Genomic DNA, 24991 nt, shown 5'->3' with positions numbered 1-24991 from the left:
AGCGAAGTCTTTTCTTTCAGTTCCCGTTCATCTTTTTGGTAAAGTTGGGTTCTTTTGTTGCTGATAATGTCTTCGCAGTTTAACAGAGGCCCGGCGTACGGGTTTTCAGCGGAAGTGAAAAGCAAGGTACGTTGGATTATTCATTTAAACAGTTTTAAACCTGTCATTAAAACATAAATGTATTTAATTTAGTATACTGTAACTTATAGGTACTGGAAATCGCTACTTCTAATGAATCGACAAATATTCATGAAGCTTCCTGTAGTGTTAACATGTAACACGCGTGTAACTAAACTATGATAAATGTCAGTGGCGCTTCATGTAATGTTAATACGAATTAAATCATGTTATTTAATAGAAACCGAAACTAAACACAAAGCCAGTAAAATGCTAAATAAGTCAAGGAAACTGTAAAGAAAGTTCTCCAGAGGCTCTCGGGGCGTTGCCTCTAGTCCTCAAGTATGTCATTGTAATCTGGCCTGAAAAACACACAGCTTGTGTTCACACAGTAAAAGCTGCTGCTCGTTCACATTCCTCTTCCTTATTGGTGTTGATGTGTTTGTAATACACACATTTAGTATCGGTTTACAGCCCTGACACTAACAGACACAGTTAGACTTCCTAAATCTGATGCTTGGATATTTCTAATGCAACTAACCTGTATATTATTTGAATATTGTGAAGCACTGAATTTTTTTAATCAAATACATTATCTTAAAAAAGCAACACTAAACTATTAGGCTTCTGTTGGAGTGACAAAATGATGAATATATTCTGCTTGTTGTATTGACAGATCATGAGAAAATGTATTACAGATATTAAACGCTGAGCTGTAACGTCTGATTGTTGAGTGATTATTAATCAACATCATCTTCAATCTTTCATTAGATTGCACAGAAGTATGACCCACAGAGAGAGGAAGAATTACGAATCTGGATTGAGAATACTACAGGGCGATCGATTGGAGACGACTTCCAGAAAGGATTAAAAAATGGTGTGATTCTCTGCGAGTAAGTGTGCATTTGTACATGTTTTCAAAGTTATTTCTTTTCAGAGACAGTTACACAATAAACATTTGCACAACCTTGAGGTCTTGATGTTTCCCTAAAGGCTCATAAACAAACTTCAGCCAGGCTCTGTAAAGAAGATTAACCAGTCTTCCCAAAACTGGCATCAGGTGAGCGCAACTTTTCAAAAGATTTCCCTTAAAGATTAATGGATGTTCTAACATTAAGGACACCGTGCTCGTATAAACTGATAAGATTCTGATGAGAACATGAGGGCTACATTTAGCATTTTCACATTTAACTCTTTTATTCCACTTTAGCTAGAGAACCTGACCAACTTCATTAAAGCGATCACCACCTATGGACTCAAGCCTCATGACATCTTTGAGGCCAATGATCTGTTCGAGAATGGAAATATGACACAGGTTCAGACCACCCTCCTGGCACTCGCTGGCATGGTAAGTCCTGTCCAATCATATCATTTCACAGGAGAACAGCCTAACCTTGATATTTCAGACTGTAATTATAGATTCCTGCTGTGTTTACAGGCTAAAACCAAGGGCATTCATTCGAGTGTGGACATAGGGGTGAAATATGCCGAAAGACAGGAGAGGGCATTTGATGATGAGAAAATGAAGGCCGGCCAATGTGTCATCGGACTACAGGTACGAGTCATTATTCTGAAAAGTCTCTGTCACAATTTTTTATTATTCTGTCATGTAGGTTTCCAGATCTATGACAGTAGCTCAAATATGTCGGTCACTTTGCAGATGGGAACAAATAAATGTGCAAGTCAGGCTGGAATGAACGCCTATGGCACTCGAAGACATCTGTATGATCCCAAGTCACACATTCTGCCACCAATGGACCATTCAACCATCAGTCTGCAGATGGGCACCAATAAGGGTGCTAGTCAAGTAAGTATCACCCTTCTATTGTCTTAAAGCGTAAGCATATTTATAATATAATATAAAGTAATATAATATAATATAATATAATATAATATTATACATTCCCAGTGATGGGTTGCAGCTGGAAGGACATTAGCTGCATAAGACATATGCTGGATAAGTTGGCGATTCATTCTACTGTGGCGACCACAGATTATAAAGGGAATAAGAGGAAAAGAAAATGAATGAATGTATAATAAAATACTCACATAATATAAATTTTCTACTTTATTATTCTCATACTGATTCGTTTTAAATCAGAAGGATTTTTTAACAATATGGTTTTTTTTTTTCTTTGGAATGTTGCATTTATTATTGTATATTTTTAATCAATAGACATAATTTTTCTTTTTATCTTTTTTATTAATTTAGTTTCATAATCTTTAAGTACAAAAAGATAATATATGTTCACCAGCATCTTAAATTTTCAATATTAAAAACAACATTTTATTTTGGTAACAGTCACAATAGTAACTTTCAGGCCCGGATTGGCCAATCGGGAGGACTGGGAGAGTTCCCGGTGGGCCGGTTTGTTTTTTGGCCATGAGGGCCGGTGTTTCTAGCTGTTTGAACTCTCAGCAGTCGCACTTTTTTTTCATTTATTTTTTTATTTGATCATAGCCTCACTCTTTTTATTCATCATTTTGCTGCAGCTCTGCTCTTCTAATTATTGTCTCGCAGGCCCATGAGCAAAATGCAGCCTGCACAACATTGTCGATCTGTGTTCGATCCTCCCCTAAGTAATTTTTTTTTTCATTTTTATTGTTAAGACATATAAAACTGTAAAGTTGTTGAACATTTGAAGTTCTAAAGCAGCTGTTTTCTTGAAAAAGATGTGATAGTGTCATTAGAAACTGAATTGGAAATAACCTTATTTTAATATAGTCAGTTGTGAACTGAGGTGGGCCGGTCTAATGCTTGAAACTCCAGGGCTGAAAATGAGTCCCACTCCGGCCCTGGTAACTTTGGAGCTTCAGTTTGCTGCTTGACTTTAAATCTGTGTTATTTTGGTATCATTGAGATATTGTGGGGACTTTTTTATTTTTATACCATCCTTTTTCAAATCAATTTTACTATTATCGTTTTAATTTGACTTCTTTTATTACATAAAGTTAAACTAAATGAAAATGTGAAACATTTCCTTGGCGATTATCTGAAATAGTATGAGTTTGATGTTTTGTATGTAAAAATGGTTTTAGATAACTGCTGTGATTAAAAATATAACAAAAATATTAGATGAAAGATGAAAAATGTAAAAATAATAATGTAACCAAAGTTTTGGTAGGTGAACTGAAATAAAACAAACTAAAAAAAAAGCTACACACAGACACACACACTTGTATAGTTATCTCTATGGTTACTTCCCATAGACATAATAAATTATAACCTCATCCTCACAGGAATAATTCTGCATTTTGTTTTGCGTTTTCAAAACACTTAATTCTGCATGATTTACAAGCCATTTTCCCTCATAGTGACCAAAAAAAAGTCTCCAAGGCCAAATTTTACTGGTATTGATAGGCTTGTTGGTATATTTAATCCCCACAATGTAAGGAATACAAGGTACACGCACATATATTAAAACAAGTTACAAAATAAAACAACTAATAAATAATAATAAACAAATAATAAAACAACTAATATTCATCATAAATTGTGGTGTTAAATGCTGACCTTCCTCAATTTTATTTCATATTTATATAAATTATATAACTTGTGACAATGAAAATCTGACACTTATTAAGTATGTTGATGTTATGGCATTGGTGGGATGTGTAAAGGATATTCAGTTATTGAATAGTTATTTAAATTTTGAGAAATTCACCACAAGTTGGACAACAGAGAATTCTTAGCAGCTTAACATTAGTAAGACGAAAGAAATGTGTTGTGGGACAAATAAAATACGCACATTTTGTAATCCTTTGCTAATTAATGGGGAGGAAGTTAAGCAGGTGAGTTATTTTAAATATTTAGGTTTGGAGTTTGACTTTCAATTGTCTTTTGCTAAACACTCAGAGAATGTTTTGAAAAAGGCTCTACAGTGGTTGAGTTTGTTGAAAAAACTGAAAAGTGTTAATAGTGGGATGAACATTTCGATTGTCGTATAAAAATCACTTGAGTCTGTTTTTACATTTAATATTGTAGCCTTGTTGAACTCTGTCTCTGTTAAAATCAAAAATAAAATTTTAAGATTAGCAAATGTAGCAAGTAAAATAATTGGTGAGAGCAAAAAAACCCTCACTGATTTATTTATAGCAGAGACAAAAAGAAAAACCTCCACTATTGTGGAAGACTCTTCTCATCCTTTACATGAGTCCTTTAAGTTACTTCCGTCTGGCAGATAATATAAAGTACTTTTAGCAAAAAAATCTAAGTACAGGAAGACATTTATTCCCACTGCCATTGGTTTAAACAGCATTTAAAAAAACTGTGTAAGTACATTTATGTTTGCTTGTTGTATGTGAACCGGTCTAAAGTGTGGGGCAGACAATAAAGCTTTTTGAATTGAGTTGCATTAAACCAAAAAGTAAAAACAACAATTTAATTGATTAAACAAGTACTATAATTGTAAAAAATCTCTGATGTGTTTCTTCTAGGCTGGTATGACAGCTCCAGGCACTCGCCGTGCCATCTACGACCAGAAAACTGGCACAGACAAGTGTGACAACTCCACCATGTCTTTGCAAATGGGATATTCTCAAGGTGCCAACCAGAGCGGGCAAAACTTCGGTCTTGGCCGTCAGATCTACGATGCCAAATACTGTCCAAAAGGTGGCGCTGTTGCAGCTGGAGAAGGAAACGATGGTCAGTACACAGATTACCAAGACGAGGGTTACCAGGGCTATCAGGACGACGGCCAAGATTACTAAATCCAAACAAGTCCGAATAAAAGAAGCTAAAGGGAAGTTGATACTTCCTCAAACAAAAAGACCCAAAACATGCCATCACACATCACAGTAAGCGTGCCATCTGCCGGATAGTGATGAAAGTAACCAATATAAAACATATCACTTATGTTATAAATATAGCGTTGTTTTAAATTTTTATAAACCATATGTTTTGTTGACCTGAAATCAGAGTGCCACAAAACATATGTGTGTAGTGTTATGTGTATTGATATTTCTTGTATTTTTATATGGTTCAAGTGACATTCATTTAATTGCACAACCACTATAATAATATTTAGTATTTGCGTAGTTGTTCATAGTATTTTTTAAAATTTGTTTCAAATGCTGAAACGCAAGTGTGACGGGGGTTATTGTGAAGTTGCATTTTCATAATCCCAAACGATGAATTGTATTTTAGTTCCTGCTCTAATCAAACTGTTGTGTAGAAAATTGCTGTTGAGTTAGTAAGTGGGCCTGATTTTGTACTGTTTAAATACAGAACATGCTCAGGGGTTTAAAAATCACTCTCTTTTTGTCGCTCGAACATGTGAAGGTGACTTTATGCTGTTACAATTGAAAGATGCAAGGTTAAAATAGTGAGGTTTTCATTGTAGAGTCGTTCGTCGTGTTAATTTAAGAGCTTATTTCCCCAATCGTATTTTGTTTTTGTGTTTTTAGGCTGCAAAGTGAGATCACATTCTTGACATGCACAAAAAGGAACAGCTTATCTATCATTTCAGCCGCATTTCTGCTTTCGCCATTCTAAACATTACACTTCCTCACTTAATATGGGGGGATGAATGCGGTTTGTTTTTATAATACACTTTAGTGTCTGACGTGCCGACTGTAAGGAGTCTTAAGGAGTTCATCTTTGTATTAGTGTTTCATTTCTCGTTGAATATTTTAGCGCTTGCAGAGCCAGATGAACTGGAGCGTGTCTTGTTTTTGTTGGATCTTAGTATTTTGAAAGGAAATTGAAGTATATCATTGTGAGCCTTGAACATTCCAAATTAGGAACTGGATTCACTTCTTTCATTCCACAGTATTTTATTCTCATTCCAAAATACGCTTTGTACTAGACATCGGAGATTCGAGGTCTGCTCAGATAAATTACATACATGATGGATGTATCTGTGTGTTTTTCTTGTACTTTTTTATGAAATATGATGGTTGGACATTGAAGATTGGGTTTATAATAAATGATCATGAACAGGTATTGTTGTTTGTTTAATTTGAATACTGTCATTGAGTATTTTATCTCTCATTCTTGGACATATTTTCCTTACGTCCTCATGGATCCAATATGAAATGTGGCACTTATGTTTTAACTATGTCCATGTTTACAGACAATTTGTTTGTTCATGTCAAATGAAAGCTCTAAACAGCATATCAATTAAATTTATTAATATTTCTCGAGTCTTGGACAAGAGGCTCACCTTTGAAATCTTTTGCTCACTTCTCAGTGGAAATCCTGGATTCAGTCATTCAATTAATTAGGGATATTTGAGTTTGTCTTGTAATGTAAATGTAATGTAATGTGTATTTATATAGCGCATTAATTGTGTATGGCAATACACCCAAAGCGCTTCACAATCATGAGGGGGGGTCTCTCCACACCACCACCAGTGTGCAGCATCCACTTGGATGATGCGACGGCTGCCACAGGACAACGGCGCCAGTGCGCTTACCACACACCAGCTATTGGTGGAGTGGAGGGACAGTGATAGAGCCAATTCGGTGGAGAGGGGATGATTGGGAGGCCATGATCGTAAGGGCCGATAGAGGGACTTTGGCCAGGACACCGGGGTTACACCCCTGCTCTTTCACGAGAAGTGCCTTGGGATTTTTAATGACCACAGAGAGTCAGGACCTCGGTTTAACGTCTCATCCGAAAGACGGCGCCCACTGACAGTGTAGTGTCCCCTTCACTTTTACTGGGGCATTAGGACTCACGCAGACCACAGGTTGAGCGCCCCCTGCTGGCCTCACTAACACCACTTCCAACAGCAACCTAGTGTTCCCTAGTGGTCTCCCATCCAGGTACTGACCAGGCTCAGCCCTGCTTAGCTTCAGTGAGTAACCGGTTTTGGGCTGCAGGGTGACATGGCTGTGGCTACCATCAAGCTTTTTTCAAACCTGCTTTAATTTCTGTTAAACACAAAAGAAGATATTTTGAAAAATGTAAGAAACCATTAGCCATTGACTTCCAAAGGTAAATAAATAAAGGCTTGTCAAGTTTTGGAAACACTTTTGGGTGATTTAATGTTATTATTGGTATATTGCAGTTTATGTGAGGTCACAATCAATTGGGCAAATTTGCTAGAGGGCAAATTTTGCTCTTATCAAGTTTTAGAAACACTTTAGGGTGATTTTATGTTATTTTTTGGGTGAACAATCAGCCTTTAATGAAGCTGATGTACTAATTACTCAGCAGGATGTCCTTATTTTTGGGACTTTTGGAAGAGTAGACGTAAAGGGAAATAAATCTAATTATAATCAACTTAATGCTGCCATCGTCTGGCCGTGATCGAGAATGACAGCATGGGATAATTAGATGCACAACCTTTGTGAATATTTTGTACTTGTTCATATTTGTGATTAATGCAGACAGTCATTTGCGTTGTGTTGTCGTTTGTGTATATTTGTGTGTATTTTTATTTAAATTATTATATTTCACACCCTAATTTCCTTTTGTTCGTTGTTTTGGATAGTTCCTCTATTTTCAGTGGGGTAACTATCCACACTGAAAACCCAATATTTCATCCTGGAGCAGTTTAAGCAAAGATCACATTTTCTTTGTAAACAGGTTTCTATTTTTGTGGCAAGGCTTCACATTACGTTTTGTTTTTATGTGACACTGCCCAAAATCGTAATGAATCAAAATTAATGTAGTTTCTGATCATTGACTGACCCAAAACTGAAATAAATAAATAAATTAATCCGCTTAGCCTTTATTATGAGGAAAATAATAAACATTATATATTACAATGCCCTTTATGAAAGTAAAAAATCATTTCCAGGTGGAAAATTTGCTCTTAATGGATGGTTTGAGACCCCTGTTTTAGAGGTAACTCTTAAAATATTAACTGGTTTTGTATAAAACTTATTAGAAAACTAAAATAGCCATTTTTTAAGCTAACTTTTCAAAATTACGTAATGTCACCTATCCCTATACTTTACACTGCATTCTGTTCTGTTAAACTGGTGTGTGAAACAGATTCCAGTATGCAATCCTAATGTTTTAATCTTCAGTGTGTTATGTGATAAACATACACGTGACCACCACATAAGTTTACATCATAAGAGATCTCAGAAAAAGATATCTGTATATTTATCATCACTATGTGTCATAATATTGCAAATTTTGAGTTGTAATTCACCTATCACCTGACTAATAGTAATCGCATTAAGTCATCATAATTCATAATTTAATTCAAAATAAAAAACAACTGCACTACTAAGTGAATGGACTTATTTAAAGAGAAAGAAAATACTGTAGAAGATTGTGGTTGGAGTACATACATAGTATCATTTTTTGTCATATTAAACATAATTTGTCCTTTGTTCTCTGTGTGTTTCAGGCTTAGCAGCCCTAAAAAATGTTTGTTTTTTTACATCGAAAACAAAAATCTAAATCAGGCTTAAAAAAAAATCATGCTTTTTTTTAGTTTCCATCATGACTGATGCCGGTATATAAATGTGTTAGTGGAAGTATATATATATATTCTACCTTTGACATGCACATATCTACGTGTCAATATTTTAAAATGACGACGTTGTTTTCGTCCCACCCACCAGGTGGCGCTGCTTTACAATTTCTTTCAGGTTTCACTTGGACGTTACAGTTTCTGCTGCCTGGGGATGCAATTTGGTTTTACGATCTAACTTTATCGTCACATGTGCAGATTTGTACTTTTAAGGCCTCACAAGGCCTCTTCTCATACAGACCAAATCTGACTCTCTTGTTAAATTCCAGGCTGACACGCGTATCAACTCTTGCAGACGGATTTATCTACAGGACTCCTGTTGAAGCAGGTAGACTGCAGATCAAACTGTCATTCAGACAGCGTTATGCAAACATTATACATCTATTCTGATCATTTTTCTCTTTAAGGGGAGAGTTCGTCTGAAAACAGAGAGAGAGAGTTCAGTCATCGTTTACTCACCCTCATGTCTTGAAACACAAAAGAAGGTATTTTTGAGAATGTTTGTAACCAAGCAGTTTTGGTTGCTATTGACTTCAATTGTGTGGAAAAGTGAAAGGTCATACCGGGGTTTTGGAACAACAGCAGTGAGCCAAACACTGAATGTTTACTTTTAGGTCAACTATAGATTTAAACAAATGTACTTTTATACATTATCTACCCAAAACGTCCAACTTTGCCTACAAGGTATTTACTGTCTGTAGTGTTCTGCTCCAGTGGTTCTTCTTAACATGGTAATACATTACATTAATAGGCAGGATGACTGTTGAATAAAGCCTTAAGAATCAATGGCTAAACATAATGGCTGTTGACTTATGAAACACACCTTTATGTTTGTGCAATGGCCTCATTTTTCTCATTATTCTATAATGGCCTCAGTACTGTACATAGATGAACTGTATACAGCAATCCTGTTTTATAATATCAAAAGTTCAACTTGATATATGGCAATTCATGTGCTTTTGTCAATATAGACCATTTCAATGTGGTCATGTCATTGGCCCATCAACATTTCCTGCTTGTTATTAAACTATTTCATAACTGTAAAAAGAGGCAATTTAATCATAACTTAATGTTAAAACAGCTACCATAACATTATTTAGCAATATTTGGCTGTTTTTGGATTCTCGGAAGCTATAGAAATACAAAATGTAAAACAGGAAATATGTTGGGACCATTGTTTTTGTTTACATCCCTCAAAATGGTCTATAAAGTGTGTAATCTTACTGCCATTAAACATGTGAGGAACAAACACATCTATTCGTTAAAAATCAAGTTCTCTATATCCTGAACATATATAGATTTTTAAAAAAATCACAACTCCAGTTAAAGCCCCGGTCAGATCACAGGAATTTGTCAGAATTTCGGGTTGTGCGGATTCGTTAACGACAAATTGGCGTCATGACACAAGATTCAATCATTTTTTCTTGTGTAATGTGGCATAGTTCACGACAACCTACACAATGCCTGCAACGCCTAACGACACCATCGCAGAAAATCTAGCATGTTACATTTTTTTCTCGTTCTTGGCAACGAGTTCAGTCATGTGGGAGATTTCAAAGAAAATATCTTAATATTAAAAAGGAATCATAAGTTTGATCCTATCCATGTCACAAGGAATGCCCTTAAATAATGTAGTTATTAGTTGTCTGCAAACATCAGTGTTTTTGAGATTCAAATAAGATTGAAAAGATGTAAACGATACATTAATAAGAAATATTGTTATAGCAACACTTATGACTGCTTTGGGAAATAACACTCATCGTAAACGTCACGGGATGACTGATCGCGAAGGAACGTGTAGTCTGGCACATTAATTTCCTACGACAAGTCAAGATTTTATCAAGAAAACAATTGCATAATCTGACATATTGACTTTCGTAACTGACAATAAAAATCTTGTGATCTGACTAATTCTTAACTCAGGATCTTCTGTACGATTCCTTAAAAGTTGAGAAAATAAGGGCTGCACAATATATCCTTTCAGCCTCCATATCGCAAAGTGATCATTCGCAATATACACATTGTGAGAATACCCAATGATGAGTCTAAATGATAACTCATCATTTGCATGTGTTTTTGGTGCATGTGTTTGTTTAATGATTTTAAAATCATTCAGTAAAAATAAAATGTGCCATTTGTAACTCTAACGATTAATTTTATTGAATTTTTTTTATCATTCAGTCACTGTACTTGAACAGCGTTTGACACAATAAAACACTTTATTTCAATTGTATCTTTTTCTTGATTGTATACTATATTGTAGATAGTTATGCATGGAAATACTCACAGAAATGCACTGGAAATAGCACAGACCAGATCGAAAATGTGTCGGGGGACCCCAGAAGGTTTATAGATTGTTTATTAGGTTTTAAGGAGATGCACTCCCACTGCAGAATCATCTCTGTTAATTTACATTATAAATTCTTTCCTAATAGAGATATTCAAGTTATCTAGTGAAATTGTTATTATATCGCAATATATATCGGAAAATAAAAATATCGCAATGCTAGATTTTTCCGATGTCGTGCAGCCCTAGGAACAATCATATAATGTAAATGTTAAATAGTAATATAATATAAACAATTTAAAAAAATGTTCTGTAACATGTTACTCAAATGTTATGAAAATGTTGTAAGCCATGTTATTATAACCAAAAAATGACATTATTACATTGTCTAAAAAACTGGACATTTTGAAGGCTCAGTCTCACTTTATGCAGTGGCCTTAACTGCTATGTATTTTCATCGGACATTATACAGTACCAATTGTGTTCATATGGTACTGCACAGCACTTACAGTATGGTGGTATTAAATGGATTACAGGTAAGGTTAGGTGGTATGGGTAGATGTATGGGTGGGTTAAGGTGTGAAGGATGGGTCAGTGTAATTATAATTATAATAACAGAGGTTAGTTACAATTGTAATTACACACTGATCAGCTTTAAAAAGTACAATGTAAAAACATGTATGTACGTAATTAGTACATTGTACCAACTTATTCATGTAATTGTACAAAGCACATCGTAATTACCCCCACTTAAAATAAAATTGGACTAAATGTTCTTCAAACTTTAAAAAAAAAGTTATATAACTTAATGGGAACGTTATGAGGAGGAGATGATAAGACTTCTATTATTACAGTGTGAAAAGCTGTAGCTGTTAAATACACTAAACTCATCGGGATGTAAGCACATTAGTGCCGATTTGGCATGTTAAGACGTTCTCTCAGGTGTGAAACATTGAGTGTGACACTGGCAAGCCAATGCAACTAAGTTAGTGTAGAGTCAGAAGAATAAGCTGATTTCCACTAAGTAAGGTTCACGTGTGGTTAAGACCATATGTCACCACACCTGTAGGGACACTGAAGGACATGTGCTTCAGGTCAGACTAAATTATAAATATATTTCATATGTATATGTGTGTGTTATATATACATGTTTTGACTTATGGGTATATTTGCAGCCATCTGCTCAGTTATATTCACATTCATTTATCTTGTCTCTAGGCACTTTGCAAGCTCAAGCACCGTCAGGAAATTCCAGCATCACCTGCCGTCACATGAGAGAGTGTGTATGCTTTTAACCCTGAGGTCTGATCAGAGCTGCATACATCTGCTTAACACTTCACACTAACTTGATCTAGCCAAGCTGATTCACTTTGCATTCATTTGGTGTTTGTGTTTAATTCAAGAACTCCTGAGACACTTCATTTTTTTTTATATATAAAATCCATTTTTATTGGTCTCTGTTAGACCATTTTTTTAATAAAAACAATAACAAAGTTATTTTTCTTTTTAGCAAAACATAAATTATAAGAAAAACTATAAGAAAGATATACATAATGATTTTTGTACAACATTTAAATAATATGACAATCAGAGCGCTTGAAGTAGGCAAGAACACAGCTGTAACGCTACAAAGAAAATGCATCTTATTTACAGAGACGTGACATCCACAGATGTTTAAAGGCAGTCAATGTGACTGAGAAAATCAATCCCCACAGGAACATCTCGTTTGATTTCAATACAGGAAAACACACAAGTAGACTCAGATCATCAAATCTTGTGGAGGAAAGCATGCGAGTACCACAAAATAACGTTGACGTTTGGATACTTGAATCTTGACTTTGACAGGCAACAGATCTTTCAATGTTCTGCAGATCTACTAATGTCTGTGGATAATGCCTTAATATACACAGTGCCATTATAATAAGCATTCTCAAAGAGTACTGGCTCAAGCTTATGTAGCTTATTTGGTCCGTATTTTAGTGGCAAGGTTCTTTCATTTCATCTCCAAGCCTAATAGTACACGCGATGGTGCTAAACCATCAGGTCTTTTGACGTCACCCTGCCAGATTTGTCTAAACATGTTGCAGATCCTTACAGTGGCCTGCACCATATAAAACATGCGGCTGCATGCAGAGCTCCAGGCACATTCAGTTCTTTCCAGTCTGATTGAATAAAACAGCCTATTTTTGGCCAGACTGGGATTTGTGTGTCCATCACATTCATGATTTAGACTTTGTCTGATCTGAGAAACACTCCTAATAGAGCCTTTTCAGCACCAGTTTGTTGTTTTGGCAGGTTCTAAATGGCTTTTCAGCACTTGACATTGGTTATGGTCTCATGTCCTCTATGATTTGTTGACAATCTCGGCGGGTGCAATCATCATGGTGGTGGTTTTCAGCGGATAGTAGCGCCCACGCCAGGTTTTCCAAAACACTCCTTGTTTTCTCTGGTGTCGCTGTTTTGGAGCAGGAGTAACGAAATACCTGCCGTTCAAGTTTGAGCGACCACAGTTGCTAAACCACCAACCGCCTGGAAATCCAAAAAGGAAATCGATTAAATAAGAACATCACCTATGCTAAAAAATAATTTTTATATGGGGATCGTGACGTTACCTGATAACTGTTTGGCACAGTTGAGGTCATTTTTTTGGTCGTTGTCTTTGTCGCGGGTGGAAAACGGCACTGCGGATGTTTCGGTGGGCAGAGAGCTCTCTGTGTTTCCAGCAGGACTTTCTAGGATGCGGAGGGAATAGTTGTTCTCCTGGCCGTTCAGATGGAATCGGTAGCTGATGCTTTGAATCTCATCCCGCCAATCGGAGAACTGCACCTTGAGGATATAGTTGCCACCTTTGGACACAGAATGGATCTTCTCCAGGCCGAGCCAGAACTCACCTGAAAGCAACATTGAAGAAAGATATTTAAGAAATGCGTACTAAGGATTTAGTCACTCTACAGTGAAATCATTTAAAGGCTTTAGGGATACAGGATTTGTCAATGTTTTAGGGACTGATCTTATCCTCTATCCTTAATCTGCCACTCTACATCCCTTGTTAGTGGGTAAATCGCTTTGCCTTAATTAAAGTCTACTGGCAGGAGTGGCTGTTTACTCAGAGCCATGCAAAATGGTGTTGCTTTGCATTGGATTCTTACCATTTAGGCTTCCAAAGCCATTCTGATATGCCTGCCACAATTGATCAAAATCTACAGATCCATCCTGGCGTCTCTGGATGACTGTCCATCCTCCTTCTGTGAATACATGAAGAAAGCAAGAAAATCACAAGCTGCTCAAATGATATCATAAGGGGTGAGGAGGCTCACGCACAAAGAAGCCTCAGATGAAAAGTGTAACGAAATTGGTTTTCGCCACTTACCGGGTGTCATCTCGCAGTAGACTTCAAAAGGCTGGGAGTCGCTTGGCTGGATGGTGTAGAGCCCGCTTGACGTTTCGCCCCTCAGAAACAACTCATGACAGTCAGAAGCCAAAGCTGAAAGACACAAACACATGTTCAAGCATCTGCAAATGACCTTTGCCCAAGGCTGTACCCAAACAAAGATGTTAAAGTTGCCAAAGAATTTAAATCGCTCACACGTCCAGGATAAGTGTTTATCTCATTGTTTAATGGTGTACTAAATCCTTATCTCAAACACTGGACCTTGAACATGTCACCCAAGAACCCAGAAGCCAGCATGGAGTTTGTTTTGAACTCCAGGGTATAGTTCAAATCCACTGAAGTGTTGTTAATAAACAAATGCCACGTTGGTATACTACACGCATTTTTGTATTTCCAACAGCCTACAAGGTGCGTTTGGTTAAACATCTGCTAACCGAAGGCAGATTCACATGTCAATTCTGACCTGACTGGAACAATTGAGGGTGTAAACATGACCTTTCCCCCAGTTCCCAAGCAGAGACTTTCCTCAGTCCCTCAGAGCTCTACAAGCATTCTTTCCTCCCTGCCCCCCTTTAGTCCGGCTCTCCACGCCTCCTTCACGTGCACAGCACCCCTCTGATGACATCACAATGCATGGGCAGCGAGTGATCTGGGAATGCCGTGGCTGCTGGTGCTATTTGAGGAGCAAATGCACATGCCCTCAAGGGACCATGTGGGATATGAGAAGACAGATGCCAAATAAAAAGTTTGGCAGTGGCTGTCCTGATAAATTTGGATGCCCTACATTAACTGACAAAAAATAAACAAATTAATTATTTATTTTATATATATATATATATATATATATATATATATATATATATATATATATATATAAAAGAAATTAAATTAAATAAATAATAAATAAATATTAAATTAAATAAATAATATATGTATACATATATATATATATATATATATATGAATCAGAGCCTTCATTACTTGAGCTTAAAGTAAATGGCATTAAGTAAAGTGGTCTTCTCTAATCTGGCAGGCACACGTCTAATTTGCTACAATAAAAGGGGTGGTCTGTGTGGATGAGTAGAGGCAGGGGGGTCAGCGGGGGATAGTCTGGCTCTGACAGATCTAGGCTAAAGGTTACACGTTTTTCTGAGAGAAGTGACGCTTTTTTAGAGCAAATGCCACACAACAGGGAAAGTCTGTACAAAGTTCGCAGGCCAAAAATATGCACTCAGTGCTTTATGGTTTTCACTGGATTAGTGCCAGGAAATCTAATCTAAGGTACAGGATATACTATATCTGAAAAAATAAGCCTCCCTTTGCTCTTGGCCAGATTTGAAACAATCTCTGCATGCTTGTGACCCTGATTTAACACGGTCTGAGACCGATGAACTCTCACACAATTGGAAGGCATCCAGGGAAATTGTTTCTTTTAAAGCATTCTTTGGATCCCACTGATGTCAGAACTCGTCATGAGAGGCTTTATTGTGCTGGCTTGGATGACTGTTCTGGCCCATGTGTTTCTGCTCGGTCACCTTTCACCTACTTGGAGTCAGCCATTGCTCTAATATAGTTCCCCGTACTTCAATATAATTTCCAATCCATGCACTTCTACTTCTAAATATTTGAGACCAAATGTTATTAGGATCTTTCCCCTAATTGGACATGTTCCATCATCATTATGAAGCTCATAACATCACTTAAGGAGCAAAACAAGTGGCACAAGCCTCAGCATGCACTGACAAAACTTCACCACTGTGATTTTTTTCTTTCAGTTTAGATGCAATTATTTGTGAATAATGGGACTTGTGAATTTAAGAGCGAGATAATCCCTTCGTAAATGCGAAGAGCAGAATTTGGATTTATTGTTCAATCAAAAACTAGTTAGAAATAATGCATATTTTGCATAGTAGCTTTAACCTTTTAATTGTGTTCTTGCTGTCTTCTGCGTTGTATTAAGTTAAATAAACTAAGCTAAATACGGTTTTAAAAATCATTCAGATTTTTGAGAATGGTTAACCACTAATGTTAACTACTGGTGTAAACTAGTGGTTTACATGATTTTTCTGTGATTTTCATCGCAGGATTTACCTTTAAACCAATTCGGATCAGTTTGATCTAGAATATAAAAGTTTTATCTATTTTTTAAAGATTATTATCAGCAATGATAAACTGACTTACCAACAGGGGAATCTCGCTGTTCAGTGCTCGCGTTCAGATTTACGTCTTCCTCCATCCTTTTCAGAGACAGTCGCTCGTTTTTCATCGTAATCTAAAGGACATCACATGAACATTATGGTTAAGTTTCCAGTCATTGATGTAGCTGTAATGCCACACTAAATTTGGTAAACACTAATATTTTGTGTTTACCTGATTTTGCAGGGTCCTGATGCGGATGTTCTGTTTGTCCAGTTTTTCCTGCTGTTGCTTGATGCGCTCGACCAGGTCATCAATGCGCTTATTTTGCGCCTCCAGCATCCACTGAAATCAGAAACAGTTTGAGGTCAGTCTTTGAGTCAAACTCAACAAGGGCTTAAGTCACAGCAAGGGCTAAACTCTAATAAGGTGCTGTTGACAGTTAAATTAACGTCCTCCGGTGTAACCGCTCCTGTTTAATCTGTTCAATCGACACGGCTTTTCTTCTGTACATCATTATGTAACAGTAGCGTGAACCCGCGAAACTTCGCGCTGGCTAACTAGAAACGGAAACATGCTTATGAAGTAGCCTACTTTAGGATCCGTTATTGTTGTTTCGCGCTGAAACATGATTTAAAAAGCCAAGGTAGAAACACTTCAAACTTTCTACGAGGTCAGTAATTTTTCATTGTCTCAACATGGGCATAGCAACCTTGCACGTACAACACGGCTTTGAGTCCAGTGAAGCGGCGTTCACGCCCACATGTCTGCCTATTATATGCCATTGTGTGTGGTTCAATAGTCTGTTAAAAATAGCTTTTAAAGCACTTAAACTCATTGATATCATTTTTTTTGTGGTCTAATTTAAGTATTTAGATTCTTATCTAACACTTTAAGCATATACAAACCAAACATTATCATAAGCATGTAAGACATAGGCTAACGTATAAAATAAAGACAAAACATTTCACTTGCTTTAATGCCTGAAATTGAAGTTTCTCCATACCTGAATGATTCGGGCATCACTGTAGTTGCCGTTGGCAGCTTCCAAACCCTCTCCTTGCATCAAGCCATCTACTTTTTCTTCCAGCTTATTCATCCTCTCATGGTCCTTCTGTCTGTCTTTGAGCAGCTCGTCTGTCTTCTGCCGCAGGTCCGTGGACACATTTAGAACCAAGCTCTCACTGTCTTCCAGACTCTGGGCTTTTGCTTTCAGCAGCTCATTGTCTTCTTGAAGCTGCTGAGTCAGCTTGCCGAGCTCGGATACGGTGACATTAAAGACCTTCATCTTAATGGTGATGTCTCTCACCTGGCCTTTGGTCTTGTCCACATGCTCCTTAAGTCCCTGACCAAGCTGCAGCATCCCATGTGCGAGCACGTTCACATCATCCCACGCTGCATATTGCACTCTCTTCTCTTTCCCGGCTGCAGCTCCTCTCCTCTCCATTGGGAAGCTCGTCCCGGAGCTCGCCAGGACTGTGATGCACAGCAGATTTGCCAGTGGTACCTTCATCTTGCTTGTTTTGTGTCTGTAGTGGTTTTGATAATCTGACTTGTCGTATAGACCGGTTAGCTGTCGCAGCACTCTCAAGAGCACAGGCTCATGCTGTTGAAAGGCTAACTCCTTTTTATACCCTTTGAAAGCAGCCTAGTGCGATCTCATTGGTTGGCCATCTGGAGGGAGTGTGGGAGTCTGCTCAGGTTTCACCCTCCTCCCCCTTAACCGTATTTGCTTCTAATGTGGACCATGATGTAAGAATGGACCCGGTTGCAACTAGAAAGCACGTTGATTTTTCTTCACTTTAACTTCTTATTAAAGTTGAGAGTAGAACAATAATGGACTTATGCTTGTAAGATGTCTACATGATCAATCTGACTTTTGATAAGTGGTTTCATTGATCATTCTACACATACTTTCATTACATTAGCTCAAACAAACAGCTTCAATGAAATTATTTATAATGTTAATTCAAACAAGCAAGCATGATGAGATTATTTAGGCAGACACTGAAGTAAATATTAAATTGTATTAATCAAATATGAATAACTTCAGTTTGGTGCATCCAGCATGGTCAATTTTAATGTAATGGTAATTAATGAATACACTTATATATAAAGAAACACATAGAATAGGTTGTTGAATTGGTCTGAATGGATGTCAGGGTTTTCCCGGTGTGAAGTCATTATCAGGGCAGACGCTTTGTGTGGAGCGACGAGGTGAACGTGCTGCAGTTGAGCGCTGAGGTCTGAGGTGGTCTGTTCCACTGTGAGAATTAGGGGAAAGTTCATGCTCACAAAGAGACACCATTTGCTGGGGGATTCTGAAGACTACACTCAGTTACCTTTTGAAGAGGTGTCTGGGAATTTGCCTCCCTATCGAATAGCAATACTCCTGTGGATTTCTTTCTCTTTTTTAAATTTTTGGTTGTTTTGTCTTGTGATACAAAGGACTAAGTGTTTACTTCTGTTAGGTGATATCAAAGTACAAGTGTTACAGAGTTTACCCCTCAGCATTTGAGAGCTTTTCTTTTTGTTTTTGGGGAAGAGATTTGCTTGTTTTTTTTTTTACCGTGTACTTTGCAGACTTGGTAAAAACAGGATTTAAAGGATATTTGTAAGTGGAGCAGAAGCCAGGACGTTGTTTTGTTTGGTGAAAATGATCTCAGTCACGTCTGGAATTATATGACTCATTAAGCCAACTTATAAAAATGAGTCTGTACATTATTCAAAGGTTTGGGGTCAGAAAAGGCTTTTAAAACAAAGTTCGCAATTGCTTTTGGTTTCATGAAAAATATTTAACATCCATGAAAATTTTCCATCACATAAAATGTTTCATTACAGAGGAAAGAGTGTTTTTAAATGTTTAATGTTCTTCACATTTACCTCACAGCAAGAAGGTTGCTGGTTTGAGTCCCGGCTGGGTCAGTTGGCATTTCTGTTTGGAGTTGGCATGTTCTCCTTGTGTTCGCGTGGGTTTCCTTTGGATGCTCCGGTTACCAAAGACATGCAAGACAGGTGAATTGGGTAAAAAAAATTGGCCATAGTGTATGAGTGTAAATGTGAGAGTGTTTGGGTGTTTCCCAGTACTGGGTTGCAGCTAGAAGGGCATGTACCACGTAAAACATATGCTATAATATTTGGCAGTTCATTCTGCTTTGGCCACCCCTAATAATTAAGGGACTAAGCTAAGGGATATGAATGAAAAACTGTTCATATGAATGTCTTTAAAGAACTGTTTACTAGAAAGTTGATTTGGGAATCTAAAAAGATTTAGGTAAATATTATAAGAATGCCAATGTTTTAAAACTACTCGTTTAAAATAAATAGCCTGTCTTAGGGAAACCTACTACCAAGTTTGGAAAAATATATAAAGCTGTTTTTTTTAACATCTTTTGATTGTTACAATAATCGCCAGAGTTTTGCAGCTGTCAGACCTGAAACAAAGACTGTTTTTTTCTTTATCTTTTTTCTCTTTTAATACTTGTATGTAAATTGTCTAAGCTTATTTGACAAAATTACATCCAAAGATTGGGCATGGGTTCTGGCGGTATGATAACCTTGGATTAAAAACATCACGGTTTGATGGTAATTTGATTAATGCTCTAAACTGTGTGCTTTTTAAATGTCTGGGTGCAAAACAAAAACTGTTTTCCCCCCTTGGACACAAAATATTTTATTTTGAGAAACATTTTATGTATTTTGTAGCAGTAAACAGGTCAGGCTAAATAATTAAAATTAATCATCCACTTCTGCTGTCTTTGATAGATTAAATGCCATCATTGGATACCTTTTCTGCTGGAGATAACGTAGGAACAGTATAGCATAAAATTTTGGTGGTTTTAAAACCTTGACTTTCTAAACCGCGGTATACGAAAAAACGGTTATCGTCCCATGCCTGCGAAAGATACACCTGTCCGTAGACCTTCATCTCAAAGAAATCAGAAAAGCACAAAAGAGACAGATTCCTTCCGCTGTGGCAACCCTAGATTAATAAAGGGACTAAACTGAAAAGAAAATGAATAAATGAATGAATGATGACGATTATAAATTATTATTATTTACATTAGTACTTATAGTAGTTTATTAGTATTATTAATAGTATATTTGTTTATCAAATTAATGCAGCATTGATGAGAACAAGAGTCTTCTTTTTTCAAGCACAGCAGTTTGAACGGTCGTGTATAACCCGAGCTTTACTCAAACCGGTGTTGAAAATCCATCCAAAAGCTATCCAAACAGATTGAAACTCCTTTAAAAGTCCTGAAGGGTGTTTCATGTTGGACTTACAAAGCATTTTTCTACTCTTTCCAAAGCTTGTAAACCAACTCTCAGCAGGGTGTGTTAGCTTCTCAATGCCAATGACGTGAAGCTAACAATAAAACAAACAATTATCCAGTTGTTTCAGCTGGTCACATAATACTGTGCACTCCCTTTAGTGGATCACTCTAATTGAATCACAAAACAAGGCTTTATATTTCGGCTGCACTTAAATAGTGATATCTTAAACCAGTTATTGATAACCTATAGATCTTCATAAGGATGGGTCTTAATATTTAGCGTGAAATTTTAACGTAAATATCATCAGCACGACAGTGTGCATGCATCTCTCCTAGCCGAAGTCCTTTGAGATGCTGAGTAGCCTTGAAGAAAATCATTAGCATTTGAATGACTGAGATATTCAGGATCTGCCCTGTCTACGAATTTCCCAGAAACCCCAGTGACAGCAGTTAGTCATCCGCCCATAATCGCACTGCCGGAACAGCTGCATTTTTAACTCCAATATGGTGTCACTCCTGGCGGCACGACCTTTTACCCAGATTCTAAATACACAACATCTGCATCACAGAAGAGCATCCAGATCTGTGCGAAAGAGGCGTGAGAGCTGTATAAAGCGATGGATGTTGGAGGAAATGTTCATAAATCATAACTAAATTAAACTTGTTCAACTTCTTTTATGGAAGTTATGGGACATATGGGTTTATTTTTGGTAAGAGACAATAATACACTGAATAGGTACATTTTTAGACTATACTTTAATGCCAAAAATCATTAGAATATTATGTAAAGATCACGTTTCATGCAGATATTTTGTAAATCCTATTGTAAATGTTTAAAAACTCAAATTTGATTAGTAATGTGCATATTTTCTCAATATTTCGATTTTTTGAACTCTCAGATTTAAGGCTGCACAATATAGTTTTAGCATTAATTTCGCACTGTGCGCATCCGTAATAGTCACATCACAGAGATACCAGGGTGTTCGTGGAGTCTTAAAAAGTATCAAAAGTTGATGAATCAATTTAGAGAAATTTAAGACCTGTAAAAAGCATTAAAAAGTCTTAACTTTTGAGTTGCAAGGTTTTAAAGATTGTAGCGTTTTTGATTATACAATTTATAGTTGTATGCTGGCATTCAATCTGTGAATAGTGGGATGCTGTGTAGTTTATGAAATCGATAAAATCTTGCTAGATTTGACATCAAGCTGCTTTGTTTACTGCAGTAAGCAAGGCAACACTGTTATTTTCCGCTGTTCTAAAGGCGCCAACTGCTTGATTAGCATTTATATTTAGTATATGAATGATGCTTTAGTTTAGGATTAGTTTCTTTCAATCAGTATTTAGTAAATGTAAGGTAAAATGTTGCCAATGTTAGCGGTTGAAACCTAAAAGGGCGAGAAGAGTCAAGTATCTTATCTAAACCTAAAAAAGTCTTAAAACTTATTAAATTTCGCTCTCTGATTCCTGTATATACCCTGGATACAAGGCTAAGTCTGGATTAAAGTTGATCAGGAGCTACAGAATTGTATTTAATCACTGTATTTATACAGAATTTAATTGATTTTTTCAACAAAATAATTTTTGTCTTTGTTTCTTGTCCAGATTTCTACATTTCAAAGCAAAAACATTATTTAACGTGCCACACTGGCGGATAATTTAGCTTGTTTTAGGGAAAACTTTTAAAACAAAAGCAGTATTTTTTCATGATCCCAGAAGTTTTCGCATTGCGATCATTCAATTTCTGAAAACTGTTACATGGCGACACGATGTAGGTAGTGCTTTCGCCTCACAAGCAGAAGGTCGCTGGTTCGAGCCTCGGCTGGGTCAGTTGAGGTTTCTGTGTGGAGTTTGCATGTTCTCCCCGTGTTCGCGTGGGTTTTCTCCGGGTGCTCTGGTTTCCCCCACAAGTCCAAAGACATGCGGTACAGGTGAATTGGGTAAGCTAAATTGTCCGTAGTGTATGTATGTGAATAAATGTAAATGGATGTTTCCTAGTGATGGGTTACGGCTACAAGGGCATCCGCTGCGTGAAAACGTGCTGGATAAGTTAGCAGTTCATTATGCTGTGGCGACTCTGAATCAATAAAGAGACTAAGCCGAAAAGAAAATTAATGAATGAATACTGTTAGACTCTCCAGAAAACCATCAAATAGTGCTATTCAACTATTTTGTGAAACTATATTTTTATATTACTATATTTTTGCAATATTTTTTAATGCAGAACAGTAAAATATCGCAATTTCAGATTTTTATAAAATTGTGCAACCCTACTCAGATTTCAGATTTACAAATAATTGTGTCCTGGCCAAATGTTGTCTTATCATAGCAAATCATACATTGATGGAAAGATTGTTTCTGTTTTATATAACTTCATATAAATCTTAGCTTAAACACATTGACACTATTCATCAGGGGTCGCCACAGCGGAATGAACCACCGACTTATCCAGCATATGTTTTATGCAGCGGGTGCCCTTCCAGCCGCAACCCAATACTGGGAAACACCCATACCCACTCTTTCATTAGCTGTCGCCTGACAAAGAATATTATCTACTACATTGTCTTTAAATTTTAACCTAAGATATACCTTTATTGTCTAAATCTAAAAGGTTTTTGACTTGTGAAATGCTCTGACAGTATTTCATATTTACAGTAAGTGATCGGTACTGTCTGTTTCCTTGTTAACGTTTAGTCACTGTTTTTAGATTGATTTCATCATAACAGTTGACATTTTCATATACTGTATGTTTGACTCAGTTATAACACCTGTGTTTACGATAAGAGCACTGTAAGACAGGAAATTCCTTTGTATATTGTTCACAGCTGAGAATCACTTAAACAATGGCATATGAGCACTTCTTTCAGGCTCACCAAGGCTGTTTATTTATTCATTCATTTTCATGACTTAGTCCCTTATTTATCAGGGGTCGCCACTGCGGAATGAACCAACAACTATTCCGGCATATGTTTTACCGAGTGGATGCCTTTCTAGCCACAATAAAAGTCCCTTTAAGGCAAGCAATTGAACTTGGTGGCCATCTTTGAAATTCCTCTCGTGCAGTATGCTCCAGCATACTGTTTGGGGAAACGTCAAATTCTCCAAAACTGTTTGCCAAGCATATTAGGAATCACCAATGAAATTAAACAACTGTCTCTTTAGTTTAATGTTTAAACGATCAAATCACACAAAATCTGCAGAAACTCACGTCTGGTCCGAGCTCCTCACCTAGAGAATCTTCAATTTATATCGATTGCTGATTGGCTCCTGTACGAGAAGGCGGGGCTTCATTCACCATATTGACTGTTACACTTCTCTCCATTCGAAACTATATGAGTGACATGTCTTTTGTATTCTATAGTCTTTGCCTCAACCAGTACTCTGTTTATTTGAATAATAATAATAAACAATATAATACTGTTAAATATTTTATTTTAAAATAACTGTTTTCTATGTTAATTTATAGTTTTATTTCCAGAATCATAGTCTTCAGTTTTGCATAATCCTTTAGAATGCTTACAAAAAAAGATGATTCATGTATGCTGTAGAATACTTATGCTTCAAACTAAAAATATACAGTTGAAGTCAGAATTATTAGCCCCCCTGTTTATTTTTCCCCCAATTTCTGTTTAACAGAGAGAAGATTTTTTTCACCACATTTCTAAACATATTAGGTTTAATAACTCATTTCTAATAACTGATTTATTTTATCTTTGCCATGATGACAGTAAATAATATTTGACTAGATATTTTTCAAGACACTTCTATACAGCTTAAAGTGACATTTAAAGGCTTTTTGTTCTGTAGATTATCGAAAAAAAAAAATTTGCTTAAAGGGGCTAACAATTTTGACCTTTAAAAAATTAAAAACTGCTTTTATTCTAGCCGAAATGAAACAAATAAGACTTTCTCCAGAAGAAAAAATATTATCAGACATACTGTGAAAATGTCCTTGCTATGTTAAACATCATTTAGGAAATATTTAAAAGAGAAAATAAAAATTAAATGGGGGCTAATAATTCTAAATTCAACTGTAGTTACTGTCAGTATGCTTGGTCTAAACCTGTTCTCAATCTTTTGATGCAGATAGACTTGAAAGCATTCTAGATATGCTTGGCTTGTGGTTGAGTTTATTCTGCTGCTTGAGTAGCCTATTAAATACTTTGTTCCACATAGTTTACATACTGTCTCATAAACATGCTGAAGTTTACACAGTCACAAGGAACGGAACCTGATCTTCTTTGTGTACAGAGATAATAAACCACACAGAAACAGACCAAAAATGGCAGATTTTATTGACAATTCTTTTAACATGAGCAAGTATTGAATATATTGATTTACAATGATAACA

At 36.5% G+C, this 24991-nt stretch overlaps 2 protein-coding genes and 1 long non-coding RNA gene across 5 annotated transcripts in view; 2 read left to right on the top strand and 1 right to left on the bottom strand.

Moving 5' to 3' along the window:
• cnn2 (calponin 2) lies at positions 1–6061 on the top strand. Of its 2 annotated transcripts, NM_213349.2 has the most exon segments (7): positions 1–126; positions 889–1010; positions 1111–1177; positions 1328–1465; positions 1556–1672; positions 1778–1924; positions 4555–6061. In NM_213349.2, coding segments are annotated over 7 exon segments (924 nt in total). In that variant the 5' UTR covers positions 1–66; the 3' UTR covers positions 4828–6061.
• Positions 6062–8617: 2556 nt separating this feature from the next.
• LOC137487819 (uncharacterized) overlaps positions 8618–24991 on the top strand; it is a 37988-nt gene continuing 21614 nt past the window's right edge. Inside the window, exons 1-3 of one of the 2 annotated variants that reach the window (XR_015478491.1) lie at positions 8618–8880; positions 8960–9037; positions 12058–12141. This is a non-coding gene — a long non-coding RNA (uncharacterized LOC137487819). The remainder of the gene's footprint in view (positions 8881–8959; positions 9038–12057; positions 12142–24991) is intronic. The other variant, XR_015478492.1, reaches the window with a different exon arrangement.
• Positions 12262–17971, bottom strand: angptl4 (angiopoietin like 4). The gene is given in 7 exon segments (NM_001256203.1): positions 12262–13368; positions 13452–13730; positions 13989–14084; positions 14210–14323; positions 16412–16502; positions 16601–16711; positions 17373–17971. Coding segments are annotated over 7 exon segments (1383 nt in total). The 5' UTR covers positions 17880–17971; the 3' UTR covers positions 12262–13183.

Source organism: Danio rerio, chromosome 2, assembly GCF_052040795.2.
Source record: "Danio rerio strain M-AB ecotype USA chromosome 2, GRCz13ab, whole genome shotgun sequence".
NCBI lineage: Eukaryota > Metazoa > Chordata > Actinopteri > Cypriniformes > Danionidae > Danio > Danio rerio.
The sequence above is the reverse complement of the archived record's forward strand: the minus strand, read 5'-3'. Positions and strand labels throughout refer to the sequence as shown.

Bases quoted from the DNA above. Each gene is read 5' to 3' on its own strand.
- cnn2 (XM_087239172.1), top strand. From the start codon at position 67: ATGTCTTCGCAGTTTAACAGAGGCCCGGCGTACGGGTTTTCAGCGGAA. The intron at 1,011-1,110 runs GTAAGTGTGCAT...GTTTCCCTAAAG, and splicing joins AATGGTGTGATTCTCTGCGA to GCTCATAAACAAACTTCAGC. The intron at 1,925-4,554 runs GTAAGTATCACC...TGTTTCTTCTAG, and splicing joins CCAATAAGGGTGCTAGTCAA to GCTGGTATGACAGCTCCAGG.